Source organism: Phragmites australis, chromosome 4 (assembly GCF_958298935.1).
Source record: "Phragmites australis chromosome 4, lpPhrAust1.1, whole genome shotgun sequence".
NCBI lineage: Eukaryota > Viridiplantae > Streptophyta > Magnoliopsida > Poales > Poaceae > Phragmites > Phragmites australis.
Window position 1 is genome coordinate 20382811 of NC_084924.1, and position 25472 is coordinate 20408282.

At 42.2% G+C, this 25472-nt stretch overlaps 1 protein-coding gene across 1 annotated transcript; it reads left to right on the forward strand.

The window, feature by feature from the left end:
* The first annotated feature begins 5332 nt into the window (after positions 1–5332).
* Positions 5333–9512, forward strand: LOC133915891 (secretory carrier-associated membrane protein 4). The gene is made up of 14 exons (XM_062359275.1): positions 5333–5435; positions 5538–5655; positions 6476–6541; positions 6634–6744; positions 6878–6940; positions 7117–7150; positions 7246–7368; positions 7554–7616; positions 8090–8183; positions 8316–8361; positions 8451–8518; positions 8618–8666; positions 8844–8909; positions 9023–9512. The coding sequence occupies exons 2-14, from the start codon at positions 5587–5589 to the stop codon at positions 9107–9109; spliced, it is 939 nt and encodes a 312-aa protein (XP_062215259.1). The 5' UTR covers positions 5333–5435; positions 5538–5586; the 3' UTR covers positions 9110–9512.
* The last annotated feature ends 15960 nt before the right edge of the window (positions 9513–25472 follow it).

A 25472-nucleotide genomic window follows, 5' to 3' on the forward strand; every position in this document is an offset into this window, starting at 1 on the left:
TTCTTAGCACTCGAACCTAGAACCTCTCAGCTCACGTGAACCTTCCTTACCATCCCACCAGAGAAATACTAGTGATAGTAACACCATATGTAATCCTTTTGATATCTTCTATCCAAAACTTCAAACCATTATTTGAGCATCTAAAAATGACTTCAAATGAAAAACTTTTCAACTACAAAGTTCTAGATCTCGTCGAGTAGTACAATTTTTATATAAACTTTGTCCTCATCCGAATTCATATGCAAAAATTGTAATTTTTTTAAGATAACCAGTCACTGATTTCCATATGCAGTTCTTTACGTGAACTGCATATGGAAATGATCCATTTTCATAGGCGGTTCACAAATCGCCTGTGAAAATGATCTTTTACACAGGCAGTTTCTTATATTAACCGCATGTGATAATTATCATATTTTAAGAGATGATTCATATAAGGAACCGTCTGTGAAAATATATTTCCACATGTGGTCCATAACCATAGCGGACCTCCGCTAACTGCGCTGATGGTTTTTCAAATGAGCCGTCTGTGAAAATGCACTCTAGGTGTCTCGAAAAATAATTTTTTAGTAGTGAATAGTATTATCACAAAAGTACATAATGAAAACTTTTTAATTTTCCTAGCATGGGAACAATTTCACTTGGAAGAAAAAGAACTGTGAATACTTTGTAGATCTTTGAATTGGTCTACTTGTTGTTTTGTAGAATAAGTGAATAACAATGTGTCTGTAATTTTGTGTTGGCTTTCAGGTTCACATTTACTTCTGCATATATATGCTGCTGTCTCTCCATTAATATTTTATGTGGGAAGATCTTACTTTTGTTTTGTCATGACCTACATGATAAAAATACATGCATACATGAAATGTTCACTAAAATACCTCTATTTCATTAAATATGTTGTAACTTGTTAATCCATAAATCTTGAAATATCCTAAATTGGTCAATCAAACTTTATTAACCTTTTTTTTGTCATGCTTTGTATAGGAAAACTATATTTGAAGCATTAAATGCTTGTTTAGCACTAATTCTTTGTTAATCTTGATTAAGCCTTTTAAACTAATTAATTTGTATAGAAATTAATAAAAAACATAAAATGTGAAACTAATTTTTTAGGTCTTCTTTATGTATACCTTACATAGTTAAAATACCCTTTGCCATGTTGAGTACTTCCCTCATGTCAGTTTGTTTGAACTACCTCATTTAATTTTGGATTTAAAAATAGCAAGCATGTAATTTGGTTCATTAAGTGGGCAAATGAACTTCAATTCATGTGATTCTTCCTCTACTGCATTCATAACCTCATGCACTACATCTCTACCAAATTTCATGTCATTTGGATCACATCTTATGACATTTCATTCATTATCATTTCGATACACATTATAACTATTTAGAGAATGACATCGCGGAGTGTCACGAGGTTGATCTCAAGGGTGAATGTCCTGTTTAATTTTGATAAGTTATAGCTGTATGTATGTCATACATGTAAGGGTTAAATAATAAAAAAAAAATTTAGGGATGGCACTAACAAACACTTATCTGAAGTGGACGCGAAAGTATACAAAAGGAAGCTCCTCTAACCCGGGCCAATTGTCGGTAGGAGTTGGCGAGGTAATTTATTTATTGGTGATTGCAAAATCTTCTAGATGTTATGAATTCAGATTTACAATAATGATATAATTGTAGATGGACAGAAGATGGATGTATACTACGACCCGTGTGAGTGCAGAGTACAAGAACGGCGTGGAGTATTTCCTAGTAGCAGACACGGTGCATAAGTCAAATACACAGTCTTAATACATGTGTTATCTATGCATCGATTGCGATAACAAGAAGCAGTTTTTCACCACTCAGCAGTTACATTCTCACTTGATGTCAAGGGGCTTTATGCCTGACTATACCCATTGGACCGAGCACGGTGAAGTTGAGATAGTATAAGAAGCGCAATACATTGGCAGAGAAGACGAAGACTTATGCACCGATATGTCGACTGACGAATACACCAATATACCGCCTACTAGAGATACGTTAGTTGATGATGATCTAGAGGAGATATTTGCCAACACCAATGCCAATGATCTGAGCAGATGTTGCGTGATGGGGGGGGGGGGACTTCACCAATAAAAGAGAGTTTTAAAAGTTTCAGCTTTTGGTAGAGGACTCTAAAATACCGTTGTTCTTGGGCTGCGAGAAGGAACACAGAAAGTTGAGTATCATGCTTTTACTACTACAATTAAAAGCAAGCAACGAGTAGTATGATACAAGCTTCACAGAGTTGTTACTATTCTTAAAAAATTACTTCCAAAGTGAACTGTGCTGCCATAAAACACGTACTAGACTAAGCAGGTTGTGTGCCCATTGGGGATGGAATTGTATAAATACATGTATGTTCAAACGATTGCATATTGTATCGCGGAGAGCATATGTACTTGGAAGTGTGTCTCATCTATGGTGTAGCATGGTACAAGTGTGACGGTGATGATATCAATGGTGAAGGAAATAAGAAAAGGCCTCCCATCAAGGTGATGTGGTATTTTCTTGTAGTCTCCCATTTGGAGCATTTATTCGCGAATAAAAGGCATGCCAAACTGATGTGATGGCATATCGAGGAGCATAAGGATGATGGAATGCTAAGACACCCCACTGATTCTATGCAATAGAGAAACATTGATAGGAAATACAAGGAGCCCTTTGTAAAAGATATGATGACTATAAGATTTGGGTTGAGTACAGATGGGATAAATTCATTCATCAACATGAGCAGTAGTCATAACACTTGGCTTGTGACTCTATGTATCTACAACATTCCTCCTTGGTTATGTATGAAGCGGAAGTACATTATAATGTCGATGTTGATACTAGGGTCAAGGCAACCTAGCAACGATATCAATATCTATTTGAAACCATTAATGAAAGATCTTATAATATTATAGAACGATGGTGTGCAGGTATGGGATGCATATAAAAGAAAGAACTTTGTCAGCCCTTGCAACCTATCAGGCTAAACTGTCAAAGGCTACTGTTCGTGCGGGCTTTGCTTGGATGAAACAGAGAGCTTGTTGCTGAAGAACAATCAAAAAATATTGTACCTAGGTCATTGTAAATTTCTTCACAATGATCATCAGTTCTGTAGCAACATAAGAGATTTTGATGGGAAAGTTGAGACTCGATCACCTCCTAAGTATCGTACTGGGAGACAGGTATATGAGATGGCAAAGGGATTTAGGGTTATTACTAGACATACCTGACTAAACAAAGGAATACAATCCAATCACGGAAGGACCAGACTCAGGCAGCATCAACATCCTGAAGATATGCAAGATGACCAAATATCTTGATCCCGCTAGCTACAGTCTGAACAAGACAGAGAAAATTGCAATGTATAAGTGCTTGCATGGAATCAAAGTTCCATCCAATTACTCCGCTAACATAAAGAGACTAATAAACATGAAAGATTTGAAATTAACTAGTGTGAAGTCTCATGATTGTTATGTGATGATGACACAGATGCTTCCAATTACAATTAGAGGTATTCTGCCGTGGAAGATCTGAAACCCAATCATAAAGCTATATTCATTCTTCAATGCGATATCACAGAAGGCCATCGATCCAACAAAACTATATAAGCTGCAGGAAGATATGGTCGAGACTCTATCACATTTTGAGGCATGTTCCCCTCCATCGTTTTTTGATATCATGGTGCATCTTATTATTCAAATTGTAAAAGAGATACAGATTCTTGGTCTTGTGTTTCTTCATCAGATGTACCCTTTTGAGAGGTTTATTGGAGTTCTGAAGAAATATATTCATATCCGAAATCGACCGGAATGCTGCATGGCAAATTTTAGAGGAGTCAATAATATTATCATGTGCAAATTTTTGGCTCCCGTTACAATGTAGGGGTATTATACTAGTACAGAATAAGTGCTTACTTAGTAAATGGTCATTCAAGTTGATTAACACGGATGGGGTGTGGCAAACTATCATCCGTAATAAGTATATGATAAATAATCTATATCACAAGTTGAATATAGAGCTGGAGACTCTCATTTCTGGTTAGGCATTATGAAGGCCAAACAAGATTTTTTGAGACTAGGCTCTTTTAACTTGCAAGATGGTTCTCAGATTCCCTTTTGAGAGGATGTTTGGTTAGACCAAAGCACCCTAAGACATCAATTTCCTTCCCTTTATAATATAGTTCATCGTAAGAATGCAACTATAGCGGAGGTTATGAATGCCGGTTCACCTAGTCTCACTTTTCGAAGGGCATTAATAGGCAATAAGCTAACTGCTATGCGAGAACTTGTGTCTAAATTAGTCACAGTAAAACCTAGTGATCAACGAGATGTGTTTAAATGGTCTTTACATCAATAGGGACGTTTTTCTGTTCATTCTATGTATAAAGCATTGATTAATAACATTTTCATTCCTCCAAATCATTACATTTGGAAGTTTAAGATAACTTTAAAAATTAAAGTTTTTCTATGGTTTCTTCATAACTTTGTTACTCTAACCAAAGATAATTTAGCAAGCGTCATTGGCAGGAAGTACCAAATGTTGTTTTTTAACCTTGATGAAACAATTCAACACTTATTCTTTGATGGCCATGTTGCTAAACTAATCTGGTATGTGATACAACTTTCTTTTGGTATTAATATCCCTTCTAGTGTTTCAAATATATTTGGAAATTGGCTTCTTGGGTTTAACTAAAAACTTAAGTACCAGATGTTGGATGGAGCTAGCGTTTTTTGTTGAGCTATATAGTTTAGTCGTAATGATATTATTTTGAACAGAGCAAAGTTCCTATTTCTATGCAGGTTTAATTCAAGGAGACATATTGGACTTGGTTCTAAATCTTGCTATAGTAGTTGGAGGAACGATAATTCTTAAGGAACGCTATTGGGCACTGGATCCCTTCAGACCTGGAGAACATGTGGACAGAGTGCTCGAGATCACATTAATAGAAGTCTTCACCAAAATAGTGATAGTTTAGTCATAAATGTGTGTTTGAATAATATCTCTTTTGGATTGGCTTTGGAGGTTCTTTATATTTTTACCTAGCTTGTCTGGGTTCTTTCAGTAAGTTTAATAATAGATAGTCATATGCATCTTGTTATGCAAAAGCTAGAATAATTATTCCTTCCTTAAAAAAATTAAGAATGCTGCAATCTTGTGACTTTGCAAACATGGTAAATGTGTGAGCCGAAAGGTCTCTGCTCTGGCAGCCTATATGTAATAAGCCGCGTGAGCAGTCATCGCTGTCAAGTTGGCGTGGCTGAGCGGCAGTCAAAGGTCCATTCTTTGCAACGGCTGATGCGTTCGACGGCAAATAAAAAGTAAAAGCTGACGGCCGGGCAGAGGACAAAACCACGCGGACTCCGCTAATATTTTCGTCGCCCCTGGTCGATCATACACGATACGCACGGCTGCGTCTGGTCCGTTTTCTCTTTCTACGCGTAGAATACATACACGAGGCAGGTGCGGAGGTCTGATTCGGCTGCTGCTTCTTGTCCTCCTCTTTGCTGACCTCGGAGCAGAGGAACAAACCAAGAGAAGGGAGAAGAGGAGAGCACCGGTGAGGGATCCATGGCCGGGAGGTCGAGGTACGACAACCCCTTCGAGGAGGGCGGCGCCGACGAGGTCAACCCTTTCGCGGTAAGCTCTGGCCGGCGTTGAGCTCCAGCTCCTTCCCTGTTTCGTCAGCCCCCTGCTCGATTGATTGCTTGTTAATCTATCTGTTTGTTTCTTCTTGGGCTGCTTTATTCATAGTTGCTACTGTTGCCACTGAGTTCTTGGACTGCGTAGAATCCCAGCTTCTTTGATCATACTTTACGTACGCCAAGTTTAGTTGCACCGAAACAGCGAAAAATTGGGTACAGAGAGAAGGTTGTAAGCTGTTAGGCTTTATAATTCTGCAATCAATATGTTGGCGTTTCTACCGAGTCGACAAAATGAGACCTGAGTAAGTAACCGGCGGTACACACATAAAGGGAAAAATCCATATCGGGCAAAATAAACCAATAAATTTAATTCGCAAAATAGAAAACAATAAATTTTTATTTAAACAAAATTTGGCAGAAATTCCAGCCGGTTACCTCTATTTTCAGAGTTTCCGTTGGTTACCTTTTCTAAATTCATTTTTTTACTTGAAACTTCCGAGCGAAAGATTCTAAGAAATCCCTGGTACCCCTGCTAATAGGGTTTTACCGAAACCCTGCTGCGGCTGGCTGGTTGCTTAGCTTTACCCTGCATATCTTTCGAACTTCCAGGAATACTTGTGGGGATGACAACAAAATATAAAAGGAAATAAAGAAAGGTTGCATAGCATACATGCTAATATATGGTTAATTTTAGTTAAATCAGAATTCAGACCAGAAATAAAGCAATTTGTCCATCTTTTCAGTAGTGGTCTGCTTTCAGGGACAAGAGAAATTAGGTGAACTGCATTTCTACTCATACCGACTCTTTTCTCCAGGACCAAGCTAAAAGAGGAGTGTCCGCTGATCAGTCCAGCTATTCCGGAGGTGCATTCTACACAACGGTGAGTCCGCAGTGCACGGAATTTCGGTAACAAAAAATTAAAATGCTTCCTTTTCTGGACGATCATGCGAGTAAGCTGTTATGTTGATGAAGCAATCGCGCGCTGCTCCTCCGAGCACACGCCTTTCGCCTCTTCCTCCTGAGCCAGCTGACTTCTACAATGACTTTGCTACCCCAGTGGATATCCCCATGGACACAAGCAAGGTAGGTACACTACCTTCTTGAGCTCAGGAGATGGATGTTATCGATATGTGCTTTGATTCATGTAACTAGATGGATGTTATTGATATGAATCCAGTAACATAGTAATGCCTTCTTGATTGTTAATTATACACAGGACATGAAGACAAGGGAGAAGGAGCTTCTGGCCAAGGAGGCCGAGTTAAACAGGCGTGAGAAGGTAACTGAATCCAGTACAGAGACTGAACTTCTCCTTCTGCATGTTGTTCTTGGCATTTTGGAAATTATCTTTTTCCTGAAACAATCTGGTCAAAGTTCCTATAGATATATAATTGCCTCGTGTTTCCACCGGTTTCTGCTGATTTTTGTGTAAAAGCTTTATTCTGCTCCATGTAGGAAATCAAAAGACGAGAAGAGGCTGCAGCACGAGGTCGAGTTTCAGTTTTCATCCCTCTGACATTATTTATTGATGTCATTCGCGAAGACTTCCCACAATTAAGCATTGTTGCTCATTTGCTCTTGCAGCTGGCATTGTATTGGAAGAGAAAAACTGGCCTCCGTTTTTCCCCATCATTCATCATGATATTGGCAATGAGATACCTGTCCATTTGCAAAGAACACAATATGTCGCCTTTGCGTCACTCTTAGGTATGTGTTTTTTGAGCATTACTTAAAAATGACATTCCTATTATTTATGACCAATGATCCATGGATGATGTGGTTCATACTAGCAGTGTCATTATGTTGTCAATACAATAACTTGGAAACATTCACCTATGATGCACAATGGTAATTTATATTATATTCCTTTTTTATGTCTGGCATTGTGGCAGGATTGATCCTGTGCCTGTTTTGGAACATCATCTGTGTTACTGCTGCTTGGATAAAAGGGGAAGGTATGTTGGTAACACTGCTATTCCTAAAGCATCATTTCTCTTTTGAACTGAGGATATCACACTACGTGAAAAAGGGATATGGGTGATGGGTGATAACATTCATGGGTGATAGGTTCCGAACGCGTCACTGATGACTAGTCATTGGTGACGGTACCGTACCCGTCACCAATGATGAACAAAGGTGACAGGTAATACCTGTTACTCGTCACCTATGACCATCTTATATATATAATAAGTGACAAGTAGTTAGGTTACTCGTCACCTATGGATTATTTATAGGTAACGGGTAACTTCTACACCCGTCACTTATGTTCTTTATAAGTGACGGATAGCTATATTACTAGTCACTTATAGCTTGCACCCATGTACTGGGAGAAGGACATAAGTGTCATGTGAAGTGTTGTACGCAATCATCAACTCATAACTCATATGGTTCTAATTTTTGCATGTGTGCTATTTGTTCCTTGATGCAGGTCCTAAGATATGGTTTCTTGCAATCATATACTTTATTCTCGGATGCCCAGGTGCCTACTACCTTTGGTACCGGCCACTGTACCGTGCCATGAGGTAAATAAAATGTTACTCGTCTCACACATTGTTTTGTTGAATAATGTTCCAGGCTATGGGTCTGAACTCTGAAGTTTACTAAGCATCGCATAGCCTGATAGTTTCTATCTACAATTAAATACATATTTACAGGAATGAGAGTGCTCTGAAATTTGGATGGTTTTTCCTGTTCTACTTGGTGAGCTTCCTATAACATTGCTTCAAAATGGAATGTGTTGCCGATATATAAGCATATACATCTCACCAATTTGTTCTTACTCCAAACAGGTCCATATCGCTTTCTGCGTGTACGCAGCTATTTCTCCTTCAATTCTCTTTGTGGGAAAATCGTTAACGTAAGTTTTCCACTATTTGTGGTGCGACATCCTCGGCGAGGTATCAGGTACATCAGAATTCTAAAATAATTTGTTTTACCATGTCTATTCTTCATGCAGAGGGATTTTTCCAGCAATCAGCTTGATAGGCAACAGTGTCATTGTTGGGGTGAGTGAGTTTACCTCTGCCGAAATCTGAATTCCACAGGATATTATCTTTATTTCCTCCCAAGACAAATGATATATACAAAATAAATCCATATTTCACATGAGTCACATTCACAAACATTTTTTTGGGACATATAACAAATAATTCCATGGCATGGTAAACTATTTTGACCTGCAGATCTTCTACTTTATTGGCTTTGCATTGTTCTGCCTGGAGTCTTTGCTGAGCATGTGGGTCATTCAGGTGAAGTCACTACATATCAATACTATTGCTTTTGCACTCTTCTCTTGATACCATGCCTTCACCTGGATTCGGGACAGGCCGTTTGGGAACTTAGAATGTTTCACTCCCTGCAGCGTGTTTACTTGTACTTCCGGGGCAGTGGGAAAGAAGCGGAGATGAAGCGGGAGGCGGCACGCAGCGCAGCAAGAGCAGCATTTTGACACACTGCATGAGTACACACACACACACACACATATATATATATATATATGTATGTATGTATGTATGTATGTATGTATGTATATATATATGTGTATGTATGTATGTATATATATATATATATGTATGTATGTATGTATGTATGTATGTATATATATACTGTGCACACCTTAAATATTGAAGTGCTTGTAAATCAACAGACATGTAGAATTGTCGTTATACGTAGAATTGGGTTGATGTGCTGTAGTTCTTCAGAATTTTTTCTAACTTTCAGCTGAGTTTTGAGCCCTTAAGATTGAACCATCCTGTCAGTATTAATATGGAGTATGATGTGTAAGCCTGGGTGGTTTGTTTCATATGTGCGATTGCTCTGTCCCGTCTTCTCAATTATTTTTCTTAGCATTTCTTAGCATGTTCTTGATCCAGCTTGTTTACCTGAAGAATTCAGAGGCCACTGCTCTGAGCTATACGGGATTATAACCTAGAGTTAGAACAGCACTAAATGAGTGTGCAACAGTGTGGATCGGAGCCATGGAATTCTACCACATAAGCCATTCTCTTGTGAGGACTGGGAGCGCTAGCTTTGGGTGACGAGGGTATATCATTTTAGCGATTTTTATGTTTTCAGCTGTGTGTGCAGCTGGACATATGCAGCTAGAAGTTTCATTTTGCTGAAAAATTCAAATAAAAATGACACAAAAATATAAATTAATAAGAATTGGATAAATTCCTAGCTCTCAGACAACGTTCGATAAAGAATTTCACTACTATAAAACTTATTTTTCGAGATACCTAGGTTTCATTTCTACAGGTGGTCCTTCTTACGAACCGCCTGGAGGAGCCAAATAAGGTATGTATATCTCATCCCTAGCTTGCATTTTTTTGAAGTTTAGATTTAGATTTAAGGCTAAATTAGAGTTTCAATGTGATCTAGAGATGCTCATGATTCTTGCCATTTAGATCATCAAATTAGCTCAAATTTGTTGCAATATTGATTTAATTGTGTAGATTCACATGATTCTAGTATTATATTTTAAAAATGTAGCTAGAATGTGATGTCTTTTAGCCTTAAGAGGTTTTATCATGAATGTGGATTTTTTTCTCTAGATCTAGATCTAGGGAGAGGGAGAGGGAGAGGGAGAGGGACAGAGAGTAGTGAATTCACATAATTTTGAGTCATAAATTTACGTTAATGTAGATTCAATTGCGTAGACATATTATAATCATAACAAGCCCATATTTTCCTTTTTTAGAAAAATCTTTTTAATTTTGATTTTCAAATTAATTAATTAATGTATCTAATTTTGTGGTTGAAGTTAAAGATGGACAGAGCATGGATGTATGATGCTTCAAGATATGGAGAAATATACATCAAATGACTCTCTGTTTTTATTGAAGCCGCAGAGAAGGACGCTTTAACTAAGAAGACAAGGGAAATATACTGTCCATGTTCTGACTGCAAGAACTAGAAATGTGGGACAAATCAAGTATAATCAAATCACACTTGATCTTGAGAGGTTTTGTTGAGGATTACAAATGTTGGTCCAATCATGGTGAACAACGTACACGCAAACCAAACCAGGACATCGCTGCTGATCAAGTAGATGGTGATGATGAGGGAGCAGTCGAAGGCGACACTGATGTTATGATGGATGATGATGCCGATTTTGATCTGGATGATGATACTGACTTTGATCTAGAGGAAATACTACACCACGCAAAACCGCATGTTTTAAGGGACACGAGAGGTTTAGATAATTTCGAGGCGTTACAAAAGGCATCGAAGGAACTTTTGTATGAGGAATCGAAGGGCTGTGATAAGGAGTTTACGATGTTGCATTCGGTGCTTGAACTTCTAAGGTTGAAAGCCCGCAATGGATGGTCCGACAAGAGTTTCTCGGATCTGTTGAGTCTCTTGGCAAACATGATTCCGAAGCCTAACTCCTTACCCACCTCCACTTATCTAGCGAAGAAGCTTATCTGCCCGTTGTCATTGGATGTGCAAAAAATACACGCGTGTCCGAACTACTGTATCCTCTACCGTAAAGAGTACGAAGCCTTGGCTAGATGTCCAGTGTGCAATGTGAGTCAGTACAAGAGGAATGATGATTGTGAGGACGAAGATGCTTCCGCGAACACGAAGAAGAAGAAGAGTAATGCTGGTCGTGACGAAGAAGACACTTCTTCCAACGCGGAGAAGAAGAGAAGAAGTCCTGCGATGGTGATGTGGTACCTACTAGTGATACCCCGCTTGCAGCGCCTGTACTCGAACCCTAGGGACTCTGAACTGATGTGTTGGCATTTCGATAAGTGCAAGAAGGATGGAACTAAGCTTCGACACCCTACTGATGCTAGGTAATGGAGAAAGTTCGATGCTATGTATCCAGGGTTCACTGAAGAACCAAGGAATGTAAGGTTCACGTTGAGTACCGATGGAATGAATCCTTTCGGTGACATGAGCACCTCACATAGCACTTGGCCAGTGGTCCTGGCCATCTACAACCTTCCTCCATGGCTATGCATGAAGCGGAAGTACCTTATGCTGTCCATTCTTATCCAAGGACCGAAACAACCGGGCAACGATATAGATGTGTTTCTGGAACCATTAATGGAAGATATGGAGAAACTGTGGAACGAGGGGGTCCGGGTGTGCGTTGAGTTCTGGCGACAGTACTTCACGCTGAAAGCAATGATTTTCATTACCATCAATGGTTATCCCACCCTTTTTAACCTATCAGGACAGGTTAAAGGGAAGCAAGGATGTGCAGTGTGCTTGGATGAAACCGTGTCTGTGTACGTTCCGTACTCACAGAAGGTAGTGTACACGCGACATCGACGGTTCTTACTCAGAACTCACAGATACCGCAATATGAAGAAACATTTTGACAACATGGTTGAGGAAGATACTGGCCCGAAACCTCGCAGCGGGGCACAAGTGTTTCAAATGGTCAGTAGCATCAAGGTTGTTTTTGGGAAGCCGCTGAAGGGTAAAAAGAGGAAGAAAAGTGAGATGCCGACAAGCACGCTGTAGATGAAGATGCCAATGTTCTTTAAGTATTTTCCCTACTGGAAGGACTTGGACGTCCGTCACAGCATCGATGTCATGCACGTTGAGAAGAATATGTGTGATAGCATCTTTGGTCTCTTACTGGACATACCAGGCAAGACAAATGATGGAATCAAGTCACGTAAGGACTTGATGCATTTTGAAATTATGCCAGAGCTACACCATGAAGACAGACTAAATGGGAAACATTGTCTTCCGCCAGCTAGCTACTCTCTAACACTTGAGGAGAAAAAGGCACTGTGCAAGTGCTTACGTGGGATGAGAGTCCCGACTGGCTACTCATCCAACATTAAGAATCTAGTCTCGATGAAAGATTTGAAGTTAATCGGTATGAAGTCTCACGATTGTCATGTGATGATGACGCTGATGCTCCCTATTGCAATCAGGGGTATCAAGCCAAGATACATAAAGGTGGTCATCACACGGTTGTGTCACTTCTTCAATGCAATTGCTCAAAAGGTGATTGATGCTGAAAAACTGGGTGCTCTACATAGTTACTTGGTAGAGACTTTGTGCCAACTTGAGATGTGCTTCCCTCCATCCTTTTTCGATATCATGGTACACCTCTTGGTTTACATCGTGAATGAGATAATTGCGTTGGGCCCTGTATTCTTACATCAGATGTATGTGTTTGAGCGGTACATAGGCATTCTCAAGGGCTATGTACAGAATCGTGCTCACCCAGAGGGTTCCATGATCGAGGGCTATAGTACCGAGGAAGTCGTTGAGTGTTGCATCGATTACATAAAAGATTCTAATCCGATTGATGTACCTGTATCTCGACATGAGGGGAGGTTGTCTGGGAGAGGGACCAAAGGAAAGAAAAGATTCATCGATCATGATTACAAAGCAGTGGAAGAAGCACATTTCACCATCTTGCAGCAAATCCAGTTAGTGGCGCCATATGTCGAGCAACACCTAAATGAGCTCTACACAAAAAATCAAGGCCGCTCGTATGATTGGATCTTGAAAGAGCACAAGCGTCACTTTACCACATGGTTCAAGAACCAAAACCTTCCGGATGGTGAATCTGTAGATAAAAAAAATGTGAAAATGTTGGCTTGTGGCCCATCAAGTTTAGTTATGTCATGGCAAGCGTATGACATTAATGGGTACACGTTTTATACCAAAGCAAAAGACAAGAGGAGCACAACCCAAAACAGCGGCGTTCGAACAGAAGCCTATGACACAACAGGGGAAAAGGTCACCTACTATGGGTTCGTAGAAGAAATCTGGGAACTCGACTATGGAGTGAATATGCAGATCCCCGTCTTTCGGTGCAAATGGGTCAAACACCCAAATGGCGTGACGGTGGACAACTACGGCTTCACAATTGTTGACCTCAGCAATGTAGGCCACAAAGATGACCCGTGGGTACTCGCTGACCACGTCGCACAAGTTCGACCCCACGAATGAAAAGAAGCATGTAGTTGTTGCTGGAAAACAAAGAATTATCGGAGTCGAGAATCTGGAGGATGAGGAAGAATACAATTAGTTCGACGACGTGCCGCCTTTTGGAGATCCATAAAAGATCAAACTTGTAGAAGCAATCCTCGATAGATCTGTGATGCTGTACACGCGTCTGGATGGTGTAGGGAAAATAGTTCAAGGTAAATAGTGCCATGTTATGCGAATTATTTTCCAATGTGACAGAACCCTAAAATTTGTATAAAATTAGGATAAGCTTTAATTTGTATTAAGGACTTGTATGCATGATGTAAGAGAGATCTTGCTTTAATTTAGGGCATGTATATGCTTTAATTTAAGATGCTTTAATATGTAATAGAATATTTAAGATACTTTAATATGTAATAGAATAGTATTTTCCAAACAAGCAAAAATCATTTCACAGGTTTCCACAGGCAGTTAACGTAAGAAACCGCCTGTGGAAATTATTTCCATAGGTGGTTCCTTAGGTGAACCGCTTGTGAAAATGGATTTCCATAGGTGGTTGGCTTAAGGAACCGCCTGTGGAAATGATTTCCACAGCCGGTTTCTTACATTAACCGCCTATAGAAATCGTTTCTATTTATATAACCGCGCGCGGCCCCGAAAACCCTAGGGCTTTGACAAACCTTCAACCGCGCCATCAGGTTGTCCCTCCGTCCGCCTCCCATGCTCTCCCTTTCCATAGCCCGCGCTCTCCCTTTCCGCTCCCGCCCCCGACGAGGAGGGCCACCGCATGACGACCCCGCCCCCGACGAGGAGGACTGTGCCGACGCCTAGGAGGAGCCACCGCCGCCGAGTTGGACCGTGTCGAGGAGGACCGCCGCCGCCGAGTTGGACCGCACCGAGGAGGAGCCGCCGTCGCCGGTGAGTAGGTCCATATCCCCCTCCCAACCGAGCCGTTGTAGTCGGTTCTCCGGCCGGCCGTGTGATGCCCCGCTCTTCCTTGTGATGCCGGCCATCGTGCCGTGGTGAAGTTATTTCTATCATTATATCAGAGCCATTTTCAGATGCTTAGTTGTATGTGATGATAGTCTAGTTTGTTGTGAACCACTATAATTCATTGGTCCTTTTACCCCACTGGTGCCGATGACTGATCTATAGAAGTCAAGCATATCATACAACATAGTTACATGTAGATGTGTAACGATGTGCGTTTTTACTTCCAGTCTTGTACCCCCATTGTTCAACTAGGCTAAACAAAACAATAGTGCTTCTCCTAAGATATAATTGATCAGCTGCTCTGAGTACTATTATCCCATATGTTGCATTTATGTTGGCCTTAAATTGGTATTGACATGCACTTGACATACATAACTTTGGTGATTGTTATCATGATAATTGCTGATAACAGAAGTTTGTGCCTCTATACATGGTTTTGGTTGTAGTATTAGTTGAGAAATCATACTGTTTGGGTGACCTATCTTGAGGGTGGTTTGGCTGACTCATCATGTTTTTTCTTAGACTAAAACTAGATGCTTAATAGAGCTAGGAGCTGGAATGCTTAGGCTGGAAAGAAGGAATGCAAAATAAAGGAATGGTGAAAACATAGGGATATGATAGAGTAAAAAGTGAAAAACTATGTGAATCTAAAACACAGGAATAAAACATTGCACACGAGCATGCACGCACCGCACCTTCTCTGTTAGTATAAACCTCTCTCCTTTTGCTACCTAGCTAGCTAGCTGGATATGCTTATCCTTCTACATTTTTGTCACTTTAGATCGATCTCACCTTTTTTTCAAAGGAAAAAAGTATACCCAACCCTTCACAGTGTCTTTGAAGTTTTTTAATTGGTCTTCTGGGTGGACTGGTTAGAGCATGCAACTTGGTATGATTTGAGAGACAAGAAGTCGATCTGTGGTCCAAATTCTGGCTAGCACAAACTTTTTTTTTTTTGGTATGATTGGGATACAAGGTGGGATAATCCTAGCCCTCAATAGAACACTACGGAGGGTTAGGATCAGTCCACCTTCCCTATCCAGCCCCCTCCTTATCCCTAAATCCAAACGTGCATGGATATACTACTTGTTCCTTAGGCACATAACACAAAATTCTACTCGATCATCTAAGTAGCTCCCAATGATCAATGTCCTCCAAATTAGATGTCCATATCAGCCAATACCTAAAACTATTACCCCTACCAAATAGTTCAAGTAATGTGGTACCCATATGAGGGACCATATACAACTTCATGCATGTATCAAAGGGGCATGCAGCGAGTCATGCCTGAATTTCTTTTTGCTCTTAAGATTCAAACCTAACATTCCATAGCCCTAAATTCCAAAGCATTTGCTGTCATGTGACAAGCACTCTAGTGATTACAAAAATCCATGGAGCTAGCTTAATTTGTCCTTTCAGTGCATGCTAATTCTAGCAACCATTGTGACGCCACGGTCGATCAAGATAACGTCAAACGGCTTGTGGCTTTCTTGGGAGAGGACTTGTTTTCTTCGTTGTCTGATGTCTGTCATCATTTGAAAGAAATGGTTCTGACAAAATTTCTTCGTTGTCTGATGTCTTCTCTTTCTGTTTCTCCTCATGTTCCTTTTCTATGCTTTTCTTGTGTTCTATGATACTCTATTTTGCATTTTACACTACTACTAAATTCCCCGTTTTTTTTCATACTAGCAGAATGCCCGTACGATGCCACGATTTCATTGATGTACCATTGCATACTTGTTAGTTTTTTCTAGGCAACAATAATCTAGCGGTCGATTAAGTACCATGGGGCAGAAGAGGATAGTAACCCCTAAGAAACCAGAAGCAAGCAGGATGTCGGATGTTGCAATAGAGGCCTCCCCGGCACAGAGGACGCTCACAATAGAGGCCTCCCCGGCACAGAGGTCGCTTGCAGAAGAGGATGGAAGTAGGAGGTCGGATAGGGGCCCAAGCCCTCACCAGCCGTCCTCCTCCAACAGCAGCAAAAGCTCGGGCTCGTATCACAGCCCGAGCCTTGTTCTGTGCGATCGGGAGATCTGACATCGGGAAAGTAACAACGAGTACGATCCCGCCGAAGAGGTATTTAGTTGAGTCAATGCATTTTATACTTCATAAATGGAGGAATATCTTCTGTTCATGTCAAGTCTCCTTTTTTTTCTCTCTAGAGGGTGAGGGTGCAAAGATCTGTGCCACAACATTCTGAGCCACAACCCACCGCTACATCTGTGCCTGAAACTTCGGGTCCCTCTGGGCTGACGCTGAAACGAAGAAGGGGCAAGCGTAGCAGAAACAAGTTATCGTCCGGCATTTATACAATAACACAGGTCGGTGTTGAAGGGGAGCCTGTTGCACCTTGTGAGGCCTGCGCCAAATTCCGCAACAGTTGCGGATTCCTTATCAAGGAGTACGTCCCAATCACTGTAACTGATTGGCGGTTGGTGTCGGATGAGACGAAGGAGTTCCTATGGGCAACATTGCAGAGAACCATCCGATTCCCCTCGGGAATAGAGGAAGCAGCCAAACAGAATGCATTGAAAACTATGGGAAAGAGCTTCCGGAGCTGGAAGAGTGAGCTCAATAAGGATTCGTGAAGAAGAATCTGGTACCCTTTAATAAATACGGAAAGATTACGCCAGAGCAATGGGCAGAGTTTGTTAGGCAGAAGACCACACCTGATGCCATCAAACTGGGTGAATCGTTCAAGCACCTTGCGAAGAAGAACAAGCACCACCATCACCTGGGCTCGTCTGGGTACGCCCCCAAAATTCTTGAGTGGAGGAGGCAGGAAGAAGAGGTTGCTCGGGCTGGGAAACCCAACCCTTTAGAAAATTGTGACAAGCAAAGCAGGAACTGGGTCTACGCTTGGTCACAATGAACCGAGTCTGGGGACTTAGCCTTCAATAGCCCCGAGACCATGGAGGTGACCCAGACCATCCAAGGGCTTGCTAAGGAAGGGTCTCTAGAGCCCGACAAGGAGAATGACCTGCTTACCAAGGCCCTGGGGAACAAGGAACACTCGGGTCGCACTCGAAGCATCGGATCAAAAGTGGGCTGGAAGCATAGGTTCCCAGACACTGTGGGCCAGTACAACACCTGTAATAGATATAAGAAGACCCTAGAGGAACAGATACAAGAACAGGTTAAGGTCGAATTCATGAAGATGTAGAATGAAAAGGAGAAGGAAAGGGTGGCATTAATGCTGATAGAGCAACCAACCAACCCAGGCTTTCGGAGCAGTGTCGGGTCCACATATTTCGATAGCCAGAGATATCCTGTGGATGAAATCACAGAGGCTACGCCTTGCATTCTTCATGTTCCGGTCGGCAAGGGAGACTTCACTGTCGAGGCTGCCACTGGCCAGGCCATTCCAGGCCGTGTGTTTCATAGTCAAGATATTCCGGCTAGTTACGCCAAGGTACAAGTGGACTTGGTGCAGCCAGTTTTCATGAAGTACAAGCTTGAAATAGCACACCTGAGGGTATTGAGATTCTTGATGAGGCTGTTGACAACTTCATTCTGTGGCCTAGACGGGATATCATATTCAGCTATCAGAAGTCACAATCGCCAGCGTCATGCCTGTCCCAGCGCCCAGCATCTCTGCCTCAGGCACCTCTGCCCCAGAGCCAACCCACTCCGACTCCGGCACCTCTGCTCCAGAGCCAACCCACTCCGCCTCAGGCACCTCTACCCCAGAGCCAACCCACTCCGCCTCAAGCACCTCAGCCCCCGCGCCAACCCTCTCCGCCTCAGGCACCGTCGCCCCCGCGCCCGGTATCTCCGCCTCAAGCAACTTCGCCTTGTGCTTCACCGTCTACAACTCCGGCATCTCTGCCTCCAGTGTCTCCGACTCCGGCATCTCCGCCTCTGGCACATCTATCACCTGAGCATCGGAGAGTTCCTAAAATGATTACCCCATATGAGAAGATTGATCTACCTGATCCGATGAAGAGGTGGCTTCTGTCCTCATCAAAACCAAAGGCATCATCCACTCAGGAATCTCCAGCGAAGAGCGATCTCACGAAAGAGATCGTCAAAGCATTAAGTACCTCATAGATAGATTTCGTGCCTACACTAGATGTTCCTGAGAAATATGAGCATGGCAAGCCATTTCTGCCATCATTTCAACTCCAAGAAGGTCCGTGGGAGATGAGGAAATTCCACGAATTGTACATGAGGGCATGTCGCGTGGGGCTCTCCATAATCACTGCTTCTGTCCCCGCTATCGTTTATCTAAGCGGAGACAACTACCTCATGTTGGATTTTAAGGACAAACACGCGTTGTTCCACCTCGAAAAACTTGACGTCAATCTCATAAGCGTGTGATGCTTGTAAGTGCCAACAATCTACCCCTACGTTCATATATGTACCAATGTATGCTATAGAAGCTAATGACTATTGACTTGTTCTGTAGGATGCAATTTAACAATGCGAAAAAGTTGAAGAGGCCTGTCGGATTCATTGATCCGCAACGAATTTCTCAGCCCAACATGGTCGTGAACATAAGGACTGATGACCCTAGGATTAAGGGGAAGAGTAAAAAGGATAAAGCACGGGTCATAAAAGAAGCAACCAAAACAAAAAGGCTCGAAATGTCAAGCTACATAGGAAGGGCTATACTAGAAATGCAGGACAAGGACTGCATCTTCGCTCCCTACAACTTTAAGTAAGTGTGATACGTTATGAATCTAACATAAGTGTTCAACTTAGTTGATCGATCAAGAATCTAACATAAGTATTCATGTAGCGATCACTATATTTGTATAATGCTGATGCCGAAGTCGAGCAGACTCGTGGTCCTTGACTCTTCTGATTTCCAACAAAAATCTTACCAAGATTTCATTGACGTTATACAGAGGTAAAGGAAACCCCCCATACTTAAAATTCTTATAGATTATTTATGAATTGATAATTACTTGTTGGCATTCGAATAGGGCCTACAAGTGGTACGTAACAAAAGATGGGATACACGATACGGACAAGCCGGATGCGATGACGGTCCGTACACACTTTCCGGTAATAACACACTTCTAATTCTTGTAACCCAATATTAATGACGAAGAGTTTTATTGAACTAACGAATACGTTGTGTTTTTATTTGTAGTGCCACAAGCAAGGTTTCAATAACGTTCTTTGTGGATACTATGTTTGCCAATTTCTTAGGATAAACGGGAGGTACACAACGAACCCTAAGGACGTAAGTCATCATTGCACCTGCACATTCTTATTTGGTTATGTTTCCGTTGTCAGTAGTGTTTTAACTCTTTTAGTTGTGTTTTCAATCCAGGCAAGGATGATCCAATGTGCCAACCAAGCTCTCACCAACAAAGAAATCCAAAACGTCCAACGTGACATGTGCCGGTTTATTATGCACGAAGTCATCCACAAGAACGGCAGATTCATTGATCGCAGAGGCGAATTAGCTAGCCATCCGAGACTTTGTGTGTGGGAGAGTGACTCTTAGCTATATAGGCTTGTGATGTTGTGAATATTATTGTACTTGTGTTAAATATTGAACTCTGTGATGCTATATGATGCTATTCATATTGTTATTGAAACTGTGTGAAATCTGGATGGAATAAAATACACTTATTATTTATTTTTGAAAGAAATACATACCACAGGCGGTTCTCCTACGGAACCGCCTGTGGAAATCTTTATATCTAAGGTGGCAGCTAATGTGGACCGCCTGTGGAAATCGATTTTCACAGGCGGTTGACATAAAGAATCGCCTCTGGAAAACTATTTCCACAGGCGGTTTATTAAGCCAACCGCCTGTGGAAATCGATTTCCACAGGCGGTCACTTTTGCGCTGTTGATTTCCACAGGACTTCAGTCGCAGGTGGGTGCGCTAAACGCCTGTGAAAAGGCTTTTCCACCCGCCTGTATAGTATCGTTCTGTAGTAGTGTTTGGAACTGGAATTTCAAGCCCTAGTTTGGGCAACAAACTGAAACTAAAATAGAAATGAATATTGTTCTGCTCATGTCACAGTTTAGCTTCCATGGAATCTAAAGAGGAGAGCAAGCCAGTGATCACATGATTTTCTTATTCCGCTTGTCACAAAAACTTTTCGGGTTGATGGAATGCGAATATAGAGTCATCACATATTCAAAGACACATCAATCATGAAGGTAGGGCATAATTTCTTGCATTAAGGCTGCACATGTCAAGTGGAACCAGATGTGTTAGATCTGGAGGACCCGCACATCGGTGGAGATGGCTTGAAGGCGGGTAGCAGAGAGGATATGGCAGTAGAGCAAGGTCGTGGTGGAGGGTGGAGGCGGGCGAGTGTGTGATAGAGAAAGATAGGGTTTCAGCTTTTTGGGTGGACTTTTTTTCGCTGTCGCGTACGGGACTTGGGACATTTTCTGGTCTCGCAACCATAAGCAATTTTCCTAGGGCGCGACCGAGGCGTGGCTGAAGCCTGCCCGTGGTGTGGTCGAAGCGCGCCAGTGGCGCAGTAGCATGGCCGTAGCACGACAGTGGTGATGCAGCATAGCATTAAGTGTGGTAAAAGTATTTTTTTTTGTGGTTTTGTTGCTTGGCATGAAATTTATCACATTTTCTCAGCAGTTTAGGGACACCGCCTGTAACACCCCAGACACCGCGAAAGCCTGGAATGTTACTACAAACTACTCCACTTGACTTGCCAAAATTGATGAGGACATCATTCCCTCGGATACATACAATGATCCTCCATTGAACTTTCAAGGTCCAATCACAAGAGCTCGCGCACGACAATTAAATTTAGAGGTGACCTCGTTCCTAAGCAACTCTTTATATAATTTTGAGAATAGATTACTACCTAATGATTATGTGTTGCTTAGGAATCATGGAGAGGACAAGGAGACACATAGAGGAAGTCTTGGAGGCGTGGAGGAGCAGCTAGGACGTCCAACAACAGCAGGAGGTCCAGTCCAACTCGAGTCCGAATCAGTCTCGACCTCCAGGACCAGTGAGCAGTAAAACGGACGCCCAGGACGCATCCGGACTCCGTTTTCGACGATTCACATATGGTTGGAAAGATAATTTCATAAGGAAACCAATAGCGTTGGTTTGAGGTCCAAATTCCTTCTGAGTCAACAGGAAACGTCGAAACAATTCAGCGTCCAGAATCTGTCCCGGTGCTGCGTCACTGTTTTTGGTCCGTTGGGCCGTGTATCGGCGTTGAGCCCATTAGGGGGGCGTGACCAGGGGGTGTGACGACCCTTATACCCTTATTATCAGCCGCCGCCGCTCTTGTTAGGGCGGATTTTGCTTAGATTATTCTGTCAAGAACAGTTTCGCCGTTTCGTCGGTTTGTGAGACCCCAACTCGTGAGATTAATCATTCATCCGCAATTTGGTTGTATTCTTCCTTGTTCTTGCTTGTGTTCTTCGATTCGCAGGCAAGGACTTTAGCCTTCTTGGCGAGGTCAACCGTGCAACGCCGGTTGATAACCAGAGGAGACGTGGTGCTGCGATTGCGGGGTTTCAGATTGTGTTGTTCGGAAGCCAGATCGACTTGTGTCTCGTTTCCACCAAATCGAGAGTTACCAGAACCTTTCAGAAGATCGGGAACCCTTGTTCATACTAAGTGGTATCAGAGCTTCAGGTATACCGTCAGGTTCATATCTACCCTTAGTTTTGAGTGTTTTCGCCTTCGTTCCATAGTCCACTGCCAAATCGTTTTTTTTTCCTGTCCTACAACCCTTCCGCGCCTTTAGCTTTTGCATATTTCAGTTTCAGAGTCCGTCGTGTTGAGTTTGTGTCCTGGTCAAGGTCTTGTTGCTGGTTAGGTCGTGTTAGAGTCCAGTTCGTGTGTTTTCCCCCACCGTTTCCATCAAACCCTAGCCTCCGTCGCATATTTTCCCCACTTTCTTCCCGTTTTGTCCTCTAATTCGGAGTCGTTTCTCAAATCGGGCATAACTTTCGCGTACGAACTCCGTTTTCAGAAAAGTCACAGAGTTTTTCGCATCGAAACGGTGTTTCGGATCCGTTCGTCCCCCGCTTCGCCGGGTTCGGCGAAATCAGAATTCCCAAATTCGCCTCCGAAGTTTGAGTTTTCAATTTCCAAATATTTTTCTCATTTTCCGGCTGAACTTCAGAAAATTCTATAGGCCACGTCTTTCACTTGTTTAAGCTCAAATTTTCTGTGGTTCCCTCTTGTGTGCTCCTAAGTGAAAAAAATATCAAAAAAATAAAAAGAAAAAGTCGAATTTTCCCAAAAAACAACGACAGCCCAAAAAAATAGAAAAGAGAGAGGGGCAAAAGAGGAACAATATCTAGAGGAGCACATAGAGAAGGGCAAAGTGAGCTGTGTTAGTGTGTGCTGTTTAGTTCTTTGTTTCTGTTGCTCTTGCTATCCATCATACTTGTTTCTCCACCTTGTTTATCACACATACTTGGTACTTGCAACACTTTAGGCCAGCAACGAGAACAAGTACTTGGGACTATAATTCAGCATTACTATCTGTTTCTGATTTGTGTTCCACATATACATATTTGTTCTCTTTGTGTGCCTTCCAAGCTCCACAGATTCTTCTGGACAGCACTGATTTGCATCCCTGCAATCGCTCGCACGCCTTCCAGGTATCATTTGCTTTGCTGGTAAGAACCCTGGTAAGAGCTTGGTAAGGTGTCTACCTTTGCTGATCTTGATTGAGAGGCACCACTCCACCTTTGTAGTACGATTATTAGGGATAACCTTCACTGTTTGTTGTTGTGTTTGTTTCCACAATGTCAGTTGATGGAGATAAAACGCCAAAGGACTTCAAGGAGTGTGTCAGCCAAGAGCAGCTACAAGCTGTTGTAGACAATGCTCAGAAGGAGATGAAGGAGACAGTCATCAAGGCTGTCACTGAAGCGATAATTGAGATGAAACTCGCAAACGCGGTTGAGCGGTTGGACAAACGGTTATCCGAGCTCACCGACAGGGTAAATGCTTTGGAAAACCGTCCTGTGCACAACGAAGATGTGAATGGAAGCAACACTGGTGATGAGTTGTATGATGACGATGGTAATGTTGATCCAGCGGCGACATTGCAAAACAGATTACGGCGTCGTCTTCGCACTAACACCACAGGTATGGGTGGCGTTCCACATCACCACCACCACCATCGAGGTATGTATAATCGAGCTCCTGAAGATCCTTATGCTAAGGTTAAATTTACTATACCTTCTTTTTCGGGACATTATGATGCTGAGGGATATCTTGATTGGGAGATGACAGTAGAGCAAAAATTTAGTGCCCACCAAGTACCTGAACAACATAGAGTTAGACAAGCCACTAGTGAGTTTAAAGATTTTGCTATTATTTGGTGGACTGGTTTAGCTGCAGATGGTGCCACACCTCGTACATGGGAAGAGCTTAAGGTTGCTATGCGTGATAGATTTGTTCCCCCATCTTATCATAGAGACCTGCGTAAGAAATTGATGCGCTTAGAACAGGGAGATAAATCTGTGCAGGATTATTATGGTGAACTTCAAAAGGGCTTGATGCGTTGTGGCATAGTAGAGGGAAACGAAGATTCTATTTGTCGATTTATTCGGGTTTGAGACATGAAATCCAGGATATTATTGATTATAAAGAATTTAACAATGTCAACCAGTTGTTTCAGTTTGCTATGCTTGCAGAGAAGGAGTTGCAGGGGCGTGAGCAGTAGGGCAAGTACAAGGCCAGCACCACATACACGCCGCGCACAGGACCATCCTTGGGGCTGTCCAAACCATCCACTTACAGGGCTCCCTCACCAGCGAGCAAGCAACAAGCAGCTACGGCACCAAATCCGGTCACTACACGACCTTCAGGCTCAGGTAAAAATTCTGTTTTGCAGGGACCTTCCAAGAGTGCTTCCTCTGTTGCATCAACGGGACGCACCTCTGGCATTCAGTGCCGTCGCTACCATGGATTCGGTCATGTGCAGAAGGATTGCCCAAGTCAGCGGGCATACATTGCAACGGAAGATGGGTACATCAGCGCCTCTGACATTGAGGAAGAAGAAGAAGAAGAACCAGTTGTTGAGGAGAGCAACGAAATCTTGGGCAGTGATGACACAGCGACCTATAGGAGCATCGTTGTGCAGCGGGCGCTCAGCACAAAGGTACAACAACCAGAGAAGCTGCAACGCCATAACTTGTTCCAGATTTTCTTCGTCATCCAAAATCGGCGAGCACGTGTCATCATCGATGGAGGTAGTTGTAATAATTTGGTGAGTTCAGATTTGGTCAAGAAGCTTGGCTTGACCACACGCCAACACCCCCATCCATATAACCTTCAGTGGTTTAATGATGCTGGAAAAGCTAAGGTAACACAAACTTGCAGAGTTTCTTTTTCCATTGGTTCCTATGCTGATTATGTTGACTGTGATGTGGTACCTATGGAAGCTTGCTCACTTTTATTGGGTCGACCTTGGGAATTTGATAATGAAGCTATACACCATGGTAGAAGTAATACATATACTTTTATGCATAAAGGAAAGAAAATTACTTTGGTTCCTATGACCCCTGCTGAAATTGTACAAGCTGATAAAGAACGAGCTGCTAATTTGCGTGATACTAAATCTGAAAATCAGCAAGTTGCTAATTCTCTTTACCCACCTAAAAAGGATAAGTCTGCACCTAGTTCTAAGGTAGAGGGCATAAAATTGAAGGGTGGTGTTATGCTTGCACTAAAAAGTGACCTTGCTGAAATTTCTAATAATGATATTTGCTACACCTTGGTTTGCAAACGAGTTTTGTATTCGCTTGATGATGTTATTAGTTCGATACCTCCTGCTGCCACTAACCTTTTGCAGGAGTATGAGGATGTTTTCCCAGCTGAGATACCCCCGGGACTGCCACCTATGAGAGGGATAGAGCATCAAATCGATTTGATTCCGGGAGCAACATTGCCAAATCGTGCTGCGTATCGAACCAATCCCGAGGAGACTAAG